The sequence below is a fragment of the Pelobates fuscus genome, chromosome 2, assembly GCF_036172605.1.
Source record: "Pelobates fuscus isolate aPelFus1 chromosome 2, aPelFus1.pri, whole genome shotgun sequence".
Classification (NCBI taxonomy): domain Eukaryota; kingdom Metazoa; phylum Chordata; class Amphibia; order Anura; family Pelobatidae; genus Pelobates; species Pelobates fuscus.
The window spans coordinates 397,925,370-397,945,210 of NC_086318.1; the positions used below are offsets into that span (position 1 = coordinate 397,925,370).

Sequence of the window (19,841 nt, forward strand, 5' to 3'; positions counted from 1 at the left end):
AGGGACACTTTAAAAGGAAACTATAGTCACCCAGACCACTTCAGCTCAATGAAGTGGTCTCGGTGCCAGGTTCCTCAAGTTTTTACCCTTCAGATGTAAACAGAGCAGTTTCAGAGAAACTGCTATGTTTACATAAGGGGTTAACCCAACCTCTAGTGGCTGTCTTCCAGACAGCCGCTAGAGGTACATCTGCGACGCTGGAAGAAAAATTCACATCTATTGTGCAGAGTGTCCATAGGAAAGCATTGAGAAATGCTTTCATATGGACTGTTTGAATGCACGCTCAACACTTGCATTCCGCTCCACTTGGGAGCTGACGTCGGTGGGGGAGGAGAGGTCACCAGCGCCGAGGGAGCCCGGCGCTGGAATAAGGTAAGCTGCTTAAGGGGTACCCTGAGGGTGGGGGCACCCACAGGGCACCATAGTGTCAGGAAAACCGCTTTGTTTTCCTGACACAATAATGATCCTTTAATTTATGAGTGGGGGTGTCGCCAGGGCAGCAGATGTTTGTAGAAATTTGCAGTAACATACTAATAACAATTTATGAAACTAAAATAAAATTTAGAACAAGAATACGCTGTATTGTATTTACACAGACGATTGCTAAACACATTTATTGTAGTTTAAAGACACGTTACTGTGTGTGTTGCTGTGGAGCTCTGTGCTCTGTTATACACTCAGACATATGAACAATATGGAGCTTCCAGGAAAGAGGGACTGTAGGATAGAAAAGAAGATGTGTTCCCACAATAGGGACTGTCCCTCCTAAATAGTGGCATTAGGAAGGTATGCCTTGTTTAGGTGGTCTCTGTGGGAACATTTGTGTGAGTTTGGATTAGTTTAGCATGTTTTTGAAGAAAACCTCTGTATAAACGTTATCACTAATGACAAAAAATATTAAATTTTGCACCTCTTTCATTATATTTGTATATTTTAAATCGAGTTGAAATGGTAATTTGTTCTGGGTGCAAAGCCTAATGTAATGTGCTATGCATGTTTATAATTATACCTTTGGAAAAATAGGACTGATGGGAGTAGACATTTTGCTTTTCCAGCAGACAACCACCGACAAAGCTTTAGTAACACAATGTTTAGTGATATAAGGGGTTGGGTAATGGATGCATACCTCTGCAAGCTATGTGTGCACATTAATAGGTAAAGAAGAGGTTAAATATTCTTAAAACCAATAAGTATTCTGGTCACATGGCTCTCACAATCAACATGTCATTCTTAAATGATTTAAGCAGACAGAGAAAGCTTCTATCGCCTCCACAGCTTTGGGAAATTGCAAACAATTCACAAAGTATTTCTGTGATTATACTTAAATAGAAGATATTGCTTCATGGAGTCACATAAGGAAACTGTAAAACCATTCGATCACAAATAACAGATAATATTTTCTGTATATTTCCTTCAACATTGTAAGATAAAATATATAGGTGAAATGGAAAATATCTATTTTTTTTATAAATAATTTAGTAACTCACATGTAGTCATTGCCCTGCGGATTATATTTATTTATTTTGAATTACGTAAATTAGTTGTATACATAATAAAATGCTATTAACTGCAAGAATGGTCATACAAATATAAAATTTAATGGCAGGCGTTACGCTATTCGCCCCATAAACCATGGAATTTCTTTTTTTCAGGTCCCACAAATGTCACACGGTTTATTTAAACATTGACGTTTATATGTCAGCCTCGATTTTACCAAATAAGTGTCTGCAGAATAAAATGCCTCGCTCTTATGATATGTCAAGGTCCATCTTTAGTCTTCTGGTTATCCAATAATCTGCGCTAACAATGTAAAATAATAATGTATTATAATGTAATACTGATTATTGCCAATACTGATTATGCACTGGCCGTGCCTCCCCCCCCCCCCCCCCCCAACCTAACACACACACACACATGTCAAAGGAATTTGCTCATATTGTACATGGCTGAATGTTGATTGTCTTTGTAAATATATATATTGTCACCAATAAGTAAAATCTAACTGAACCGAGAGTAGAGGAATGTTTTTATGAAGTTCTAGACATTTATTTCATATATACATTGCTACTAGTCGATTATAATATATGTATTTTTGTTTTCAGATTTGTTTAGCAACATTATATATGGGTGTACTCTTACTAACAAACAATGAGTGCTCAATTATAGGTAGAGTTAAAAATAAATCTCAAACTGAATTGAATTCTAATATTTTGGTAAATTCTAAAGTCAAAACAAAGTACTCAAAAACTACAAAGTATTGTTTGAAAAATAGACCACATCACTTTTTAAAGAGATTTTATAGGATGTGTATTTTGAATATTTTTGATTTACTTTAAAGTAGCACTCTAAGAACTATAAACACTATGATACAGTAAAGTGGTTACGGTGCAAGGAGTCTATGGATACCATCCCACAGTTTCTGTCAAACCACTAGAGGAGTTTGGAATATAAGCAGGGCTCTCCAGGTACTAACAGTTCCCTCACCTCCTCTGCCCCCCTTCTGTCACCTGGGCAATATGAATTCCATCTTATTTGAACTATTATGTTAGGATGAACACGCAGAGCTGTAGTGTTTATGGTACTTAGAGTGCCCCTTTAAAGACGTCAACTCATCTCAACTGATAAAAAGCTAGGCTGTAATGAATTTCTTCTTACAATCTTGTAGCACTTAGAGGAATATAAAAATAAAAAGAAAATGTTACATTTGTGGTGTTATTTTAGTAACACACTGGGCACAAGACTCAAACTGCAGGAGAAGTGGCTTTAATGTGGCTGGGTACAAAACACTGATCATTTGCTCAGTACATGGACAGTTATAAACATACATCTATACAGATACACCAGTTTAAAAGGGGATTTCTGATCACTACAACCACTACACCACGATTCTCCTAGAAAAACATTATGAATATGCAGGTAAGCTCAGGCAACTGCAACTAAGGGGGATTTCACAGCAAGCTGAGACATGGCTAGTCACTCTCAATGTCAAGAGCCTATTTGCTGTTATACCCTTAGAAGGTAGAATCTTGGCCATATCACAAGTTTTATCAAACTCTGAAGAATTCACGGGACCTGATTTGGCATTTATCCTTCAGATGTTGGCTAGCGCTACTGATTGGCTTAGAGCATCAGCTGACCTCTCTATCCAATCAGCGGTGCCCCTGCCCAGTGGTACTTGGCGCTTCATGAAAAGCCAAATGTTGCTGGATGCCTGGAGATTTGCGTTGGTTTTCGGGGTGCTGGAGACAGGCTGTTGGGTGAAACCATTCGAGAACAATCTAACTCCTAAGGTAAGAGAGTGACTGAGGGCCTCCTATTACCATAACAACTTCATTTTAATAAAGTTGTTATATTGAACGGAGTGTTCCTTTAAGTTTTATTAGGTTGTTTTTTTTTTTTTTGCCAACATCACCCAAAGAAAGTATGGCTCCATTGCACACATACCTTTTGCTCAAGGCATAGGAATTGAATAGCAAAGTGTATAGTGTGGTGTTTGTGCAGAGATAATAATGGAAGCATAAAAAAGAAAAATTGGTTTTGAATGAGCTAACATGTCTCCATATTCATAGGCAGAAAAACTGTGCTAAAAATTGAAAATGCTAAAGCTTTAATACCTTAATAAAAGACTAAGTGCTTGAGTTGTTCAAAAGCAGATTTGATTGTGTTCGTTTCAGGTACTTAGATCCCCCTAGAAATAATAGACTATCTGTAGTAATGTTTAGCGGTACCAAGAACAATCAGCGTCAGTGTGTTTTAGGAAATCCATTTATTCAAAGTCCTTTACATGTATTAGAAGATTGAAGACTCCTATATACATTAACCCCTTACGCATACAGGGATTATTTCATAATCACCATATAAAACTACAAAACCCCTTTAAACGGCATGACAGAACCTCACTTCAGATTGACAACACAATGTTTAAAAAAGAAAACAAACTATAGCGCTCACATCTTGCTTCCTTTGCTGCAGCAAAGTTTATTACCTGCAGAAACCTCTTTTTTCCTGACAGATTTTTTCCACGGTTCACTAACACTACTCTTGTCAATGCAACCAGCTGCCAAAAAATCATACAATCTGCCTCTACGTTCACTTGTGCCACCACCATTTATAACATCGTAGCCAAAGCCAAGGCCACCCCTCTTTTCATCTGTTGAGCTTTCGTCATGCACGTTTGCCTTTTGTGCGCTTGCGTGTTGTCTGGGACCATGTGTCACAAAATCCCCACATGAAGGCACTGGGAAACCGTTCCTGTAAAAGGCCGCATTGCCCACGCTTAAGTCCATATGCTGAGAAGTGCCAGGCAAAGGATTAGTGGACGAACTGGAGCCTGCAACATTCCCGCTGTTTGAGCTAACAGAGAATGGGATATTTAAATAATGGCTACCACAGTCTTGGTAAAAACAACATGTCTGCAGACTACTGTTGTCCTCTTTGGCTATCCGCAGGCGTTTCTTATAAGGACAATCCTGAGGAACGAACCATTCCTGTCCAGAAGGTCCTCCTAGAGAGCAAGCTGAAAAGCACCAGTTATTCTGCATTAATATCTCTCCGTGGATGCGTTTCATCAAGTTATTGATCAATACGGATCTTCTCAGGAACACTTCCGGGTCATCAATAAATTTCAGTTTTTCCAAAGACATGTAAAGAACATGGGCCCTCTCTTCAAAGATCGAAACATTCTGAATCAGGGGAAAGAAATAAAATAAATTAGAATCATTTTTTCCAGTTGGTTCTGTAATTGGATAGACACCAAACGCAAAGAATATATTTTCTAATAACAATAAATAAAATCTAGCCACCATACTAAAGGTGTTTGTTTTGTGGGTGGAGGGGGATTAGGAGGGGGGAGGGGGACGGGAGGGAGGGGTAGTTACTTAAATGTCTTATAAAAATAAAAAGATTAAAAATAAAACATCAAAATCATATTTTTTAAAAGGGGTAGAAAAGAAAGCAAAAACGAGGGTATCCTTCACTCTTACATAACATAAAAAAGAATAAGATGCAAAGACCGTAGTTGTGTTTAATAATATTTAAGCAGGTTAAATAGACATTATATTTCTGAAATAAAAGTCTACAAAATCTAATAACTGCAGCCAGTTTTCAGACTCTTAAAACACAGAGAGATGTTAGAACAGAGTTATAGAAAAAAGTTTTTGTTTTATTTATTTTAACCCCTTAAGGACCAAGCTTCTGGAATAAAAGGGAATTATGACATGTCACACATGTCATGTGTCCTTAAGGGGTTAAGAAAACTCTTGTAAAAAAGATGGCAGTAAACTAGTAAATGGTACATATTAACTATGTTACTGGATGAAGTAGGTAACATGGAGGCTAGTCATCACAAACACTGGATATCAGTATCATATAAGTCATGATTTATATTATGGTATAGCAGCTAGACTTGCGGCATATCACATGATTATTAGACTATGGTTTGGATGATTAATTATTCATGATGCGTCCAACAGTAACAAGAAGGGACTATTATTGCTTCGGTTTACGGGGATTATAATAATGATATAGTTACATAGGCTGAAAAGAGATATGTGTCCATCAAGTTCAGCCTTCCTTCCTGTTTTTGCTGTTGATCCAAAAGAAGGAAAAGGAAAACCAGTTTGAAGCACTTCCAATTTTGCAACAAACTAGGAAAAAAATCCTTTTTGACCCCAGAATTGCAGTCAGATTTATCCCTGGATCAAGAAGCTATTACCCTACACTTGAAAAATGATATAATTGTATGGACTCTGATAAAACCACTTCTTCAGACCGAGAATTCCACATCCTGATTGTTCTTACTGTAAAAAGATCTTTCCTTTGCCTTAGGCTAAATCTTCTTTCTTCCAGTCTAAACGCATGACCTTGTGCCCTATGTAGAGTCCGGTTTGTGAATAGATTTCCAGACAATGGTTTGTATTGTCCCTGGATATATTTGTATAATGTTATCATATCCCCTTTGAGGCTACGTGTTTCTAAACTAAAGAGGTTTAAATTTGTTAACCGTTCTTCATAGCTAAAATGTCCCATTCCTTTTAATGTATACATTAACAGGGCTATTTAATAATGAGAGAATTGTCGAGAATTCAAAGTGAATTTCAAATTTAAGGTCAATATAGTTGAATTGGAAAACATTCTCCAAATCTCCTATGCTTCCAGTTTGGCTCTTTTGGTCTAAACTTGTAAATTTGCTTTGAATTCACTTTTAATTAATCACTAAAAAAGTGAATTTGCAGCAGCAAATATCCCAATTCAAATTAGTTTAAATTCAGATAATTCTGGCACAATAGATTTGTCTCCCAGCCACAATATATTAGCAGAATTAAGGCCAGATGAAAGTTCCCTTAACATAATTCGAACTGATCAGGGATTGCTTATAAATTAAATCTTGAACTTACAATTTGCTGTTTCCCCAAAGCATCTGATGTTTCAACTAAATGTACTATTTCCTTTTATTTTTCTATTGTAATGCTACTTGCAATAATTATAATGTTAATAATGATGTTGACAGATGAATAAAGAAGGCCAGCAGGCAAGTGGTGAAACAATGGAATGGGGCTTTAACGTAACAGGTTAATTTACATTAGCTGAAATTGCTACGGGTAGAGAAGCCCATACAGTAAAATAACCTGTACAATTACATAAAATAAGTTGAAAACATGACACATTTTAAAAAACAAAGTCCTCAACATATGCCGGTGATAATCGAAAAATTAGAATATTGTGCAAAAGTTCATTTATTTCAGTAATGCAACGTAAAAGGGGAAACTAACAAATGAGATAGAATGCAATACATGCAAAGCAAGATAGTTCAAGCCGTGATTTGTCATACGTGTGATGATTATGGCATACAGCTCATGAAAACCCCAAATCTACAATCTCAGTAAATTAGAATATTGTGAAAAGGTGCAATATTCTAGGCTCACAGTGTCCCACTCTAATCAGCTAAGTAAGCCATAACACCTGCAAACGGTTTCTGAGCCTTTAAATGGTCTCTCAGTCTGGTTCAGTAGGAATCACAATCATGGGGAAGACTGCTGACCTGACAGTTGTGCAGAAAACCATCATTGACACCCTCCATAAGGAGGGAAAGCCTCAAAAGGTAACTGCGAAGGAAGTTGGATGTTCCCAAAGTGCTGTATCAAAGCACATGAATAGAAAGTTATGTGGAAGGGAAAAGTGTGGAAGAAAAATGTGCACAAGCTGCAGGGATGACCGCAGCCTGGAGAGGATTGTCAGGAAAAGGCCATTCAATAGTGTTGGGGACTTTCACAAGGAGTGGACTGAGGCTGGAGTCAGTGCATCAAGAGCCACCACACACAGACGGATTCTGGACATGGGCTTCAGATGTCGTATTCCTCTTGTCAAGCCGCTCCTGAACAACAAACAACGTCAGAAGCGTCTTACCTGGGCTAAAGAAAAACAGACCTGGTCTGTTGCACAGTGGTCCAAAGTCCTCTTTTCTGATGAGAGTAACGTTTGCATCTCATTTGGAAACCAAGGACCCAGAGTCTGGAGAAAGAATGGAGAGGCACACACTGCAAGATGCTTGAAGTCCAGTGTGAAGTTTCCACAGTCTGTGTTGATTTGGGGAGCCATGTCATCTGCTGGTGTTGGTCCACTGTGCTTCATTAAGTCCAGGGTCAACGCAGCTGTCTACCAGGAGATTTTGGAGCACGCACTTCATGCTTCCTTCCGCAGACAAGCTTTATGGGGAAGCTGACTTTATTTTCCAGCAGGACTTGGCACCTGCCCACACTGCCAAAAGCACCAAAGCCTGGTTCAATGACCGTGGGATTACTGTGCTTGATTGGCCAGCAAACTCGCCTGACCTGAACCCCATAGAGAATCTATGGGGCATTGCCAAGAGAAAGATGAGAGATATGAGACTGAACAATGCAGAAGAGCTGAAGGTCACTATTAAAGCATCCTGGTCTTCCATAACACCTCAGCAGTGCCACAGGCTGATAGCTTCCATGCCACGCTGCACTGAGGCAGTAATTGCTGCAAAAAGGGCCCAATATGCATGCTTGTACTTTTCAGAAGTCCGATATTGTTCTATGTACACTCCTTGTTTTATTGATTGCATGTAATATTCTAATTTACTGAGATTGTGGATTTGGGGTTTTCATGAGCTGTAAGCCATAATCGTCGCAGTTATGACAAATCACGGCTTGAACTTTCTTGCTTTGCATGTAATGCGTCTATCTCATATATTAGTTTCCTCTTTTACATTGCATTACTGAAATAAATGAACTTTTGCACAATATTCTAATTGTTCGAGTATCACCTGTATATAAACTTTTTTTTGAAAGTATTAAAAAAAGATAATTTTTTTTTAAATAAATACCCACTTATTCTAATATTTTACAATCATTACAAAATACTTAAAAGTACACTATAGGCACCAATACAACTTTAGCTTAATGAAGCAGATTTTGCATATAGACCATGCCCCTATATTCTTATTGCTTAATGCCATTTAGAAGTTAAATCACTTTGTTGATACAGCCCTAGTCACATCTTACTGCATGTGACTTGTAGAGATTCCAAAACACTTCCTATAAAGAGAGATCTAATTTTTAAACTTTCTTTATTGCACAGTCTGTTTAATTTAGAATTTCATACCATTTGCTCTGCTAAAAATCTTCTAGACCGCACAGTAGCCTCCTGTGTGTGTGATTTAAGTTCAATTTACTGAGCACGAGACTTTTAAAGTAAGTAACGTCTGATTTAAAATAATAAACATTTTTGTCATGTAGATACAAAGAGAAAAGAAAAGTGAATGGCGCTTACACAGTAAAATAAAAACACAGTACTGGAGTGAAAAAGGTGTTCCCCAACACCCTAAAGTAAAAGTAATAAAAAGGTACTTGAGAGCAGCAAGTGCCAAATACACACACCACTCCCTGTGTATCAATAAGAAATAATAATACTTATACATGTACAGGTATATGTAGGAAATATTCCATGTGGTAAATTCGGATTTCAGAGCCGTGCCAGGCTCTGTATATAATGCCCAAGGGTGCCTCAAAAGGCTATATGGAGAATCTTGAATGATGTCCCCCAAAAGCAGGAAAAGCAGCAAATTATGATATAAAAATAGTAAATTTATTGTAAATAAAGGTTAAAAAATTATGACTGTGCAGGTCCCATATGGTGACACACGAAATCACAGTAATGCAGACGCGTTTCAACTCAGTCCGAGTTTTTTATGCACTGATGAAAATGGCAGAGAATTGAGCAGAGAGACAGCAGGGGCATGATTTATACACTATAACTACTTAATTAAACTAAATTTGTTTTGATGTCTATAATGTCCCTTTAAGGATGTCAACAATGTCAACAAGCGTTCTTGCCACATACTGCTAAGCTATGCAATTGGGGAGGGTTAAAACCACTTGTGTGCTGAAAAATTCTGTAATAGCATACAAAATACCAGGAAATGTATTCTGAACTGATATATGTGTAACCGTGTTAAGTAAAAGACTTTTCAGGAAGTACATATAATAGAGTACACCATTGCACAAAAAGACCTTTTCATTTTTTTTATTTCACATGGTTTCTATAAACCTGCACTCTATCAACATAAAAAAATATATATAATGAACTCAGAATTTAGCAGGAATATATCTGAAGAACTATTGTATTTCCTGAAAAATAAGCAAGACTTGTTCTGGAAAATATCAAGAATAAGTTGGAGTAAGGCCATACATGACACTTTTTTTTACTGTTACTTAAGATTGGGGCCCCCACTTATTTTAGGAAACAGGACCGCACCAGACTTCCATAATATATACTATATGTGCGTTTTTGAGGATTAAGTAAAACAATGTGTATTTGGCCTCAAACGCACTTAAGTAAGTCACAGAAAAACTAGATTCCTGGCCATTTATGTCTAATGATTTTTGTATGAGAGGTTTTTTTTATGTTTTTTTTTTCCTTGTAAAAACCTAAAAAGAATGATCAATTTCTAAGAAATACAGACTTGCTATAATACACAGAAAACCAAATTGTCTAAGGAATTCTGTTTTTAAGGATTTTATTTTTTGTGTAAAAATATTTTTCAAATAGTATAACAGAAACAGTCGTAATAAAAAATACATGATTGCCAAGACTGTGTACACGAAAACATATAAAAAGAAAGCATTATTATTATTTGGAAAAGTTAAAAGATTTTATTTATGTCATATTTAAACACATTTGGCAAACATTCAGCATTTATGAAAAAATGGCCTAATATTTGTTTGAGCATTGGCTATTTCCACAGTTGAAGCACAGTTGTGTGTTAAGTCACAAGATCTCTATAAAGTCGAGACAAAGGAAAATATTGCGTAATAATTTAAAGGACTAAGGGAATAAAAATCAGTTGTAAGCATTGTGCATATTCCTAAAAAGATTCTGATTAAATATTCTAGGAACTTGTCTGTACTTTAGCTGCTCCAAAAAAAATTATATTCATACCATGATTTTATTCTATTGACACAAGCTTTAAATATCAGCATGTGATCCTTTATAGGTTGAACTTTTAAACATTCTTTTAAAGTTTAGATATTTGAAACTTACAGCGTAGGTATTGGATCTGCTGTTAGAGAAGGTAAGGAGTGTAGTCTTAAGAGTCTACAGCCTACAATATCCCCTTTAGGACACATCTTCAGAAGGAAAAGGCCAGCATGACGGAAAATTCCCGGCATGTGTCCTTAAGGGAATATTAATAACTCCAAAATAGGTAAATGGCATGGAGTTTCAACCAATCGGAAATGCAGAATCGTGATGTGATTTTCAGAGCAGCAAATGGTCATGTTGAGATACAAGAGGAAGTATTCACATCCATAGATTGCAGTGTACAGCAACAGTTGAGTAGAATGTTAGATAGTAAGAGTAAAAATAACTGGTTTAACTGGAAGGGCACACCCATAAACTCAGTTTATGTATTGATGAAAATGTATATTTGAACTTTGAATATTGATGAAGTCTATCTAGAAAGAGCCTTCCGTAAAGGGACAGCTTAAAAAGGTTTAGACCTCTGCCTATTGGCAAAGTTACTAGTAAGTTACTAGTAAGTACAAGATCCAGCTTCGAGTGTTCTTTTTGATTACATTTATCCGAGGCTTCGATTTAACAAGCTTTCCAAATTATTACTGTTAGAAAAACATTCCAAATTATTTATCTATACAAATTCCCAAAGACATTAATGGTGAATTATGTAGATGAATCGATTGGAAAGTTTATATTTAACAATATTGAATCATTCGATACCTATAAATTATGATAGGGCCAAATGAGGATAGTCCAATTCACTGTAAATATCAGAAAGATCAGAAGAAAGTTGGATCTCCATACAATGGAAAGTGCAGATTGTGGAGGAAAGACCAAGGAATGCTGCCATGATACTTTGCAAATCTCTCATTTTGAGTTGTTACTGTTAAAATTAGAAAGCATCCCGTTTAAAAAATAGATTTATGCTTCAATGCAGTAAACATGCTTCAAAAATAATATAAATGCATTAGGCACCTTGTCATGTGCAGTGAAAAAAGGGGTAATTAGTATTCTCTCTCTATCAGCCTCATATATAGTGTATGTAAAATAAGGTCCAATCCTTCAAGATCATACAGAATCCAGACACGAGCTTCAAAGCTCACAGAATGTAATAGTCTTTTAAAAACACCTCACCTAGGCAAAAATGAAGGGGGTTTAGTTACAGTATATGATCATACATTGCATAGGCCTGCCAACGCCAATGTACCCCATTCTTGGCAGGTCCTACTCTAACATCCTAAGACCTGCTCTTATAAGATTAATCCACTTACTTGGGAAATCATTCCTCCTGGGACTCTCTGCAGGTCAAGGTTAAATAGGGCTGTGAAATAAGGCACCTGTGACAGGTAGGGGTTCAAAGCCAGGGAATTGGCCTAGACTCCTAGCGTCAGATAATGGACCACTCTAGTGGCTGTATGGTAGGCAGTCACTCGAGGAGGAGTTAACCCTCAGAGGTAATTATTGCAGTTCATAAAAATGCAATAATTACCACTGCAGGGTTAAGGGTGATGGGTGTTTGCACCCAGACCACTTTAATGAGCTGAAGTGGTCTGGGTACCTACCCGGTCCCTTTAATAGCTACATCAGATTTTTGGGAGGTGAGTGGCATATAGTCTCTCTTTTATCTTAATCCAACAATATTATCAGGAGGGGGATCCATTTCCTTCCCCCACCTCCAATTTTCCGCTGCCCATGCAAGGGTGGGCTGGCAAAGGGGGCAACTGGAATAGAGAGTGTTGTAGGCTGCTGTCTCACAACACAATACTAAACTATATTATGTAATTGTATTCTATTATTATCACATTCTAGTTCTTGCAGTATTCGTGTAAAATGTTTAATATTAAAGAAATTAAAATTAAGAAAGGGAGTAGAGTTTGCTGGTTTGGTCTAAAATTGGGCTATTTATTTGCAGTTGCCCCCCATGCATCCCTGTTTGCGTGTCGTTTGTCCAGATGCGTGGGCTATGCGTTTAGCGTGTTATCATAGTCTTCCATACATCTGGTACGCTATTATTTACTGTAGTTACAATGAAGAAAACTTGGTAGAAATGTCCAAAACTAAACACAAAGTAAACGATTAGAAATAAAAGCAACACATTTAGAAAGTAAAACAGTCACGAATAAATAAAATAAAAACATACTTTATGACTACAGCTGCTGAGTGGCGGGTGGCAATCCTCTTCTTCTAGATATTTCCTTTTAAAGTATGTGATCTTGGATGTTGTGATTGGCTTTGAAAGTCCCCTGTAATGTGATTCTGTAGTAATAAATCAGATATGACAGATGACATGTAGCTAGCTGGAAGTTTCACAGACAAAATACTACTCAGTTACAACAGATTCTACCAGTTATGACCAAACTTCGCACAGCCGACATCTGTCGACCCCTGTGATATTCAGCCAGCGTCCATGAATAATACTGTGCCAAGCTCGCCATCAATAATAATACTATGGTATAGGCCAGCGGTTGGTATTTCTTGATTAAGGACCCTAAATTGGGTCCCCATGCTTTAGATTGAACACATCATATTTATCGGACCCCGGCTTTTAATAAATTGTACTGGCTCTATTGTAGTGCAATGGAGGCCTTTTTGAAGAAAAATGAAAAGCGGTTTTGCAGATTTTTCATAGAGTTGCTGAGCTAATTTTAAAATTTATAATAAAGGGGTGGGCAAACTATGAAATTTGGGTCTTGGTCAAAAAAATGTAATAACTGCCATAGATGTATCTATATACTAAAGTGTATCCATATACTAAACTCCCAAACGTCTTTGCCAGATGGACTGAACATAGCAGTGTCACATGAATATTTTTGCCATAAATCAACCTTTAAAACAACGAGGCGACTAGTTAACAGAATTATCATCTAATCAAGCTATAATAGTTTTAGCTAACATCACCAGTAGGGACGGACATCTTGTAATTGTATCACAATTTTAAAACCTTCGGTGACAGTTACTGAAAAAAAAACCAAAGGCTGCATCGAGAGTCCAAGAGGCGGGCAGCCAATCAGAGTCTGCGATTGGTAGAGAAACTCCTAGCTTTGCACTAAAACAGGAAATGGTTCTAAAACCGCTCTCTGATAATGCTCTTTACCCAAAATGCCCAGTGCTAGCTGGGAATATTTCAGTTTAAAGAAAAAAAGTGATAAATAGTTCTAAAGAATCATTAGCACAAGCTACAGACATTTTTTTTCAATGCTATATCGTATAGAACGTAAAGACAGAGCCACTTTAAAACGGCAACATCTCATTTTAGTACATCAATAGTAACAGTTAACGCCTAGCTATTCTAGCAAATGTTCACTCCGTGTCATAATGAACATTACAGTCATTATAATACACAGGGGTTGCTGGCTTGCTTTAAGTTTGTCTCCAAATCAATGAGAATCAGATATAGTTAATCTGTTTATAGTTGTAACAATATGTACAATATGTTTACTCGGAAATGTACGGTCTCTCTTGAAGAGTGTGTTTTGGTAATCTAAGTATAGTTACGATCAGTATTTATTTATTTATTTTTATAAAATGCTCCATACCTGCTACAAAAGAACAGAACACGTGTTCGACTAAATTAACTCCCTCCCTCATCTGTTCTACTTTCCAAACTTGAGCTTTTGTACTTAGAACTCATTAAAAGCCAACAATGCTCTTTATTACATTTCTAATATTTTAGAGTAGATCTCATATAATGAGTAGACTAAGTCCCATTGGGTGATCTATACCAGCTGTAACTGGAAAAGATTATCATTCTGCTATAGAATTTAGTCCCACTAACTTTATGTTACTTCCCTGCAAGGCCTTTTACTGCTCTAAGCACTTTTTCCTGAATGCATCCGCTAGAATAATATCCATTATGTGCGCACCCAAACATAATTCAACTGCAAGACCCTTTATTACTATAGATATCAGTGTTACGGTACCACCTTCCGAGCTCCAGACACAGTCGTTAGTCACTTGTATTCCCGGTTCCCCCAATAACGAGACCAAGCTCCATTATGAGGGTAAAACATGAACTGAGGACTGGAACAGCCAGCCTGCCTTTTATTTGCATTTCACACACACAGGCCACACCCAAGGGGAGGCATAAAACAACCACTGGCATCGATGGTACATCCCACACATTCCCTCCCCTTGGTGTGACACATAATCTTATTATACAGGCAGTTTAGAATATATTTTTATACAACTTTCATAACTCCAAATCCATCCATCATATTCACATAAAAGGCACATATTCAGATTCAGCATACTTAAATCATAAACAGTCTCAAAAATCACACCAATCCCTCCAGTGAATCCAAAGTTACTCGAATGTCCGTTTATGACCGACCGCAGCTACCGTTTCGTGCCCAAAAGAGTTCCCTGGATTCGGGCTATACGGTCGGTCACTTGTTGGCCTAAAAATGTCTACGTCCTGTTCGAAGTGGATCGGTACTTCGACTACGTTGTACTGTCGAAGTATCGTCGATAGTACGGGTCGGCGGATTCGAAGGTAAAATGGCCGCCGCCACGTGGCCCTTTGTCCGATGTCGGCCACCACGAGGCTTTGATAGCTTTAGCGCTTCGTTGGTTTTGGCTGTATTCGAACTGTTAGTTGTGCAAAGTCACAACTCTCCGCAGGATCTCTCAGGGACCATAAGTACTGGGCAAATCAGACGAACCCAATAGGTTTAGTCCAGCGGGATGGGTCTGTCACATGGCTCCCTCCTTGTGGAACACTCCGGCAGACCCGGCTTGACCCTGTGGCGGGTCAACTTGGGGATGACCGGACTTAGAGAGAATAGGGACGTCTATTTGCCGGGATAACCCATCCGCATTCCCATTCTGCTTACCGGGTCGGTAGCTGATAGTGAAATTATAAGGCTGCAAGGCCAAACTCCACCTCAGCAGTCTGCCATTGTCCCCAGAGACCCGGTTAAGCCAGACGAGGGGGTTGTGGTCTGTTACGAGGGAAAATTCTTGTCCGTATAGGTAGGGGCTCAGTTTCTTCAGTGCCCAGACCAGGGCTAAACACTCTTTCTCTACTGCCGCATAACTCACTTCTCGAGGTAGTAACTTTCTGCTGAGATATGCGACAGGGTGTTCTCCGCCATCCTCCCCGACCTGGCTCAGCACAGCCCCCAGTCCATACATGGAAGCGTCTGTGTGGACAAGAAAACGTTTGTTAGGGACTGGGGCAGCCAGGACAGGGGCATTCACAAGAGCCTGCTTCAGGGCTTGAAACGCGGCTTCACAAGCTGGAGACCACAGGACCTGTCTAGGTAAATTCTTTTTAGTCAAATCAGTTAGGGGCTTGGCAATCGTACTGTAGTCGGGGACAAAACGTCGATAGTAACCCGCTGTCCCTAGGAAGGCAAGTACTTGGGTCTTGGTGATAGGTGTGGGCCAGTTAGCTACTGCTTCCACCTTGGCCGGTTCGGGTCTCTGGCTCCCACAACCCACCCGGTGACCCAAGTACTGCACTTCTGCCATGCCTAAATGGCACTTGTCTGGTTTCAGAGTCAGGCCGGCGGCCCGAATCTTGTCCAGCACTACCCCTACGTGTACTAGGTGGTCTTCCCAAGACTCACTGTAAACCGCGATGTCGTCCAGGTATGCACATGCAAATCCCTGGAAGCCATCTAGGAGCCTATCCACCATACGCTGGAAGGTAGCCGGAGCGTTCTTCATCCCGAATGGCATAACCCTAAACTGGTATAGGCCAAACGGGGTGACGAAGGCCGACTTGGGGATAGCATCCTCGGCCAGGGGGATCTGCCAGTACCCTTTACATAGGTCAATGGTGGTCAGGTAGCGCCCCCTGGCAATGCGGTCTAATAACTCGTCTATCCGGGGCATCGGGTAGGCGTCCGTGGTAGTCCGCTCGTTGAGCCGCCTGTAATCCACACAGAACCGGGTGGTCCCATCTTTCTTGGGTACTAGGACTACGGGCGACGCCCACGGACTATCGGAGTGCTCAATAACCCCCAGCCGGGTCATCTCCTGTATCTCCTTCCGCATTCCTTCTCGGACTGCTTCCGGGATGCGGTATGGAGGTTGTCGTAGGGGGTTCTGTCCGGGTGTCTCGACCTTGTGTATAGCTAGTGGGGTGTACCCTGGTTCTTGGGAGAATGTCGCCTGCTTCTCCCACAGAAGCTGTCTTGCCTGGGTTTTCTCGGCCGGGCTTAGTCGGTCACCTAACTGTACGAGGCTAGTAAGGTCGGTCTGGGGATCCCTTTCTAACAGGTCCGGTAAAGGTAAGTTCTCGGTGTCGTCGGTAGCTGGGGCACAAACTGCTGCAACATCTTCGGGTCGTTCCTGATACTCCTTGAGCATGTTCACATGAAAGGATCGTTGTACCCTTTCATCCGAACAGCTGGCTATGAGATAGGTAGTATCGCATACCTGAGCTAACACCTTGTACGGGCCCTGCCAAGATGCTTGCATCTTGTTTGCCTTCACAGGTTTGAGCACTAGGACCTTCTGCCCAACCTGGAAGACCCGCTGTCGAGCACCCCGATCGTACCATCGTTTCTGTTTCCCCTGGGCCGCCCGGAGATTTTCCCTTACCATCAGGGATAGTTTCTCCATACGGTCCCGGAGTTCCAGCACATACGGTACTATGGGGGTCCCTTCTTGCTCTGTCTCCCCCTCCCAGTGTCCTCTAATGAGATCTAGGGGTCCACGAACCCTTCTCCCATAGAGTAACTCAAAGGGGGAGAACCCAGTTGATTCCTGGGGCACCTCTCTGTATGCAAATAGCAGATGAGGCAGGAATCGCTCCCAGTCTCTGCAAGTGTCAGTAAAGGTCCTCAGCATCTGTTTGAGGGTACCATTAAATCGCTCGCAGAGACCGTTAGTCTGTGGGTGATAGGGTGAACTAAGTAGCGGGTTGATGCCGCACACCTTCCACAGCTGCTGGGTGAGCACAGCGGTAAATTGGGTTCCCTGATCCGAGAGGATCTCCTGCGGGAACCCGACCCTAGTAAAGACTTTAACCAGGGCATCAGCAACCGTCTCTGCCTCTATATTGGACAGTGCTACTGCCTCTGGGTAACGGGTGGCGTAGTCTACCACAGTAAGAATATATTTCTTACCGGATGGACTAGCCCTGGCCAGTGGACCCACAATGTCAACGGCTATGCGGGAAAAAGGCTCTCCAATGATAGGCATCGGCTGTAGCCTAGCTTTTGGATGATCTCCCCGCTTACCTACCCGTTGACAAGTGTCGCACGTGCTACAATACATCCGCACATCTCGGTTAAAATTGGGCCAGAAAAAGTTTTGGGTGATTCTATGAGCTGTGCGGTGGGAACCTAGATGACCTGCTAAGGGCACGTCATGCCCAATCCGCAGAATCTCCTGCCGATACTTTGCAGGTACTACTAGTTGTCGCTTCTGCGAAGGGGCATTCGGTTTCGGGGAAGGTTTCGGGATCCTGTACAGCCTATCCCCCACCCACTCGTAGTGTTCCCCACCTACTCCTTCTTCCCCAGCGTCGGCCCTGGCTCTGTACTTGGCTAACGTCGGGTCCTCCCTAGTTTCTTTCCCGTACATCTCTGGGGTATCCCAGCCGAACGGGGCCTGGTCTAAGGTACAAGTCGGGGTAGAGAGTCTTACCTGGGTCTCAACAGCAGGTGGGCCGGCCTCAGTGGCACGGGTCTGGGCACGGGTCGTAACAGCGTCCACTGCAGCGGGGCCCATGGGAGCAAAGGCCGAAACCAGGGGGGCCAAGTCGTTGCCAAGAAGAACATCAGCGGGTAAATCCTTAATGACCCCCACATTCACGTGTCTAGCGCCCACTCCCCAATCCAAATGTACCCGGGCCACGGGTAGACGAAATACTGCACCCCCGGCTACTCGTACTGCCACGGTATCCCCGGTATGTTGCGCTTCGGACACTAGGTGCTTTTGGAGCAAAGTCAGGGTTGCACCAGTGTCTCGTAGCCCACTGGCTTCCTTTCCGTTGACCTTTACACTCTGTCTGTGGTGTTGTCGATTGTCCTGGTGGGCAGCCTGAACAGGGTCCGCCTCATGTAATATGCCCCAGCATTCCTCTTCCTCTACACAGTGGACGGCTGGAAGAGGTGCTGGGGAAGGGGCCCCCGTGGGTTTCCTCCAGGACTGGTTCCTGTTGGCACGGTTCATCGGGCACTCCTGTCGCCTGTGCCCTAGCTGATTGCACAGGAAGCACCGAAGGGGTTCAGAGTACTCTCGGGCGTTAAACCGGGGTGGACGTTGGTACTGGGCAGCCGGAGGGGGTGCGGATGGTCTGTTTATGGGAGGCTGATACGTGGCAGCGGCTGGTTGGTATTCCGCTCCGGCTGTGGCCTTGGTGATGGAATTGTCCAGTCTGCGAGCGTCAGTGTACTCATCGGCCAAGCGAGCCGCCTCGTGTAGAGTGGAAGGCTTACGGTCTCGTACCCACTCTCTGACCCCTGTCGGCAATTTGTCGAAACAATGTTCCAATAAAAACATCTGCAGCACCTCTTCTCCCGACACCGCCTGGCACCCTGCCATCCAGTGGGCGGCTGTGCGATGTACCTTGCAGGCCCATTCCACGTATGAGTCCCCAGTTGTTTTTGCAGTGTCCCGGAACCTCCTCCGGTATGCCTCGGGTGTAACGGCATACCGGGCAAGTAAAGCTTCCCGGACGGTAACATAATCCCCGATCTCCTCATCCGGAATAGCCCGAAAAGCGTCGTTGGCCCGGCCGGATAACTTGCCGGACAGTATAGCAACCCAGTCTGCCGGGGGTACCTTGTGCAGAGCACATTGCCGCTCAAAATCCGCAAGGTACCCGTCAATCTCTCCTTCGGTCTCACTGAAGGCTTTGAAGGCCGCAAACGGCACTTTCTGTTTGTCCCCCGGGTTTGCTGTGACTGGGGTCGCTGCAGTACCGTTTTGGCGTAGCAGGCTGGCCTCCACAGCGGCTTGAACCTGGGTGACGATCTCCGCGGAGGGGTTGGGGCCATAATGGGCCAGCCGAATTTTTACCGCCCGGTCAAACCTTGCCTCCTCGGGGGTTCTGTCGTCTGGGCTGGGTCCATTGGTTCCCTCTGCCGCTGGTACTCCATCCATTTCCAGCAATAAAGCAATAATGTCCCTCTTCTTGAGGTTACTGGCCTGTCCGCCCCTTTGTTCCAATAAGTCTTTTAAGGTAGCTCTTCTCAGGTTTTGGTATTGTAGTTCCATTTTATTCTTGGTCGTAGCGGTTTCTTTGGGCGTTGAAGATCATCCCGTCGCTTGCCACCAGTTGTTACGGTACCACCTTCCGAGCTCCAGACACAGTCGTTAGTCACTTGTATTCCCGGTTCCCCCAATAA

General features: G+C 41.6%; 1 protein-coding gene across 2 annotated transcripts in view; it reads right to left on the bottom strand.

Annotated features, from left to right (window-relative positions):
• Nucleotides 1-3,747: 3,747 nt before the first annotated feature.
• The window catches only part of SERTAD4 (SERTA domain containing 4), a 49,730-nt gene continuing 33,636 nt past the window's right edge, over nt 3,748-19,841 (bottom strand). For both annotated transcript variants that reach the window (XM_063443872.1, XM_063443873.1), the window contains exons 3-4: nt 12,677-12,792; nt 3,748-4,682 (exon numbers count right to left, since the gene is read on the bottom strand). In XM_063443872.1, coding sequence (XP_063299942.1) covers nt 3,948-4,682; nt 12,677-12,792 — 851 coding nt within the window. In that variant the 3' untranslated portion in view covers nt 3,748-3,947. The remainder of the gene's footprint in view (nt 4,683-12,676; nt 12,793-19,841) is intronic.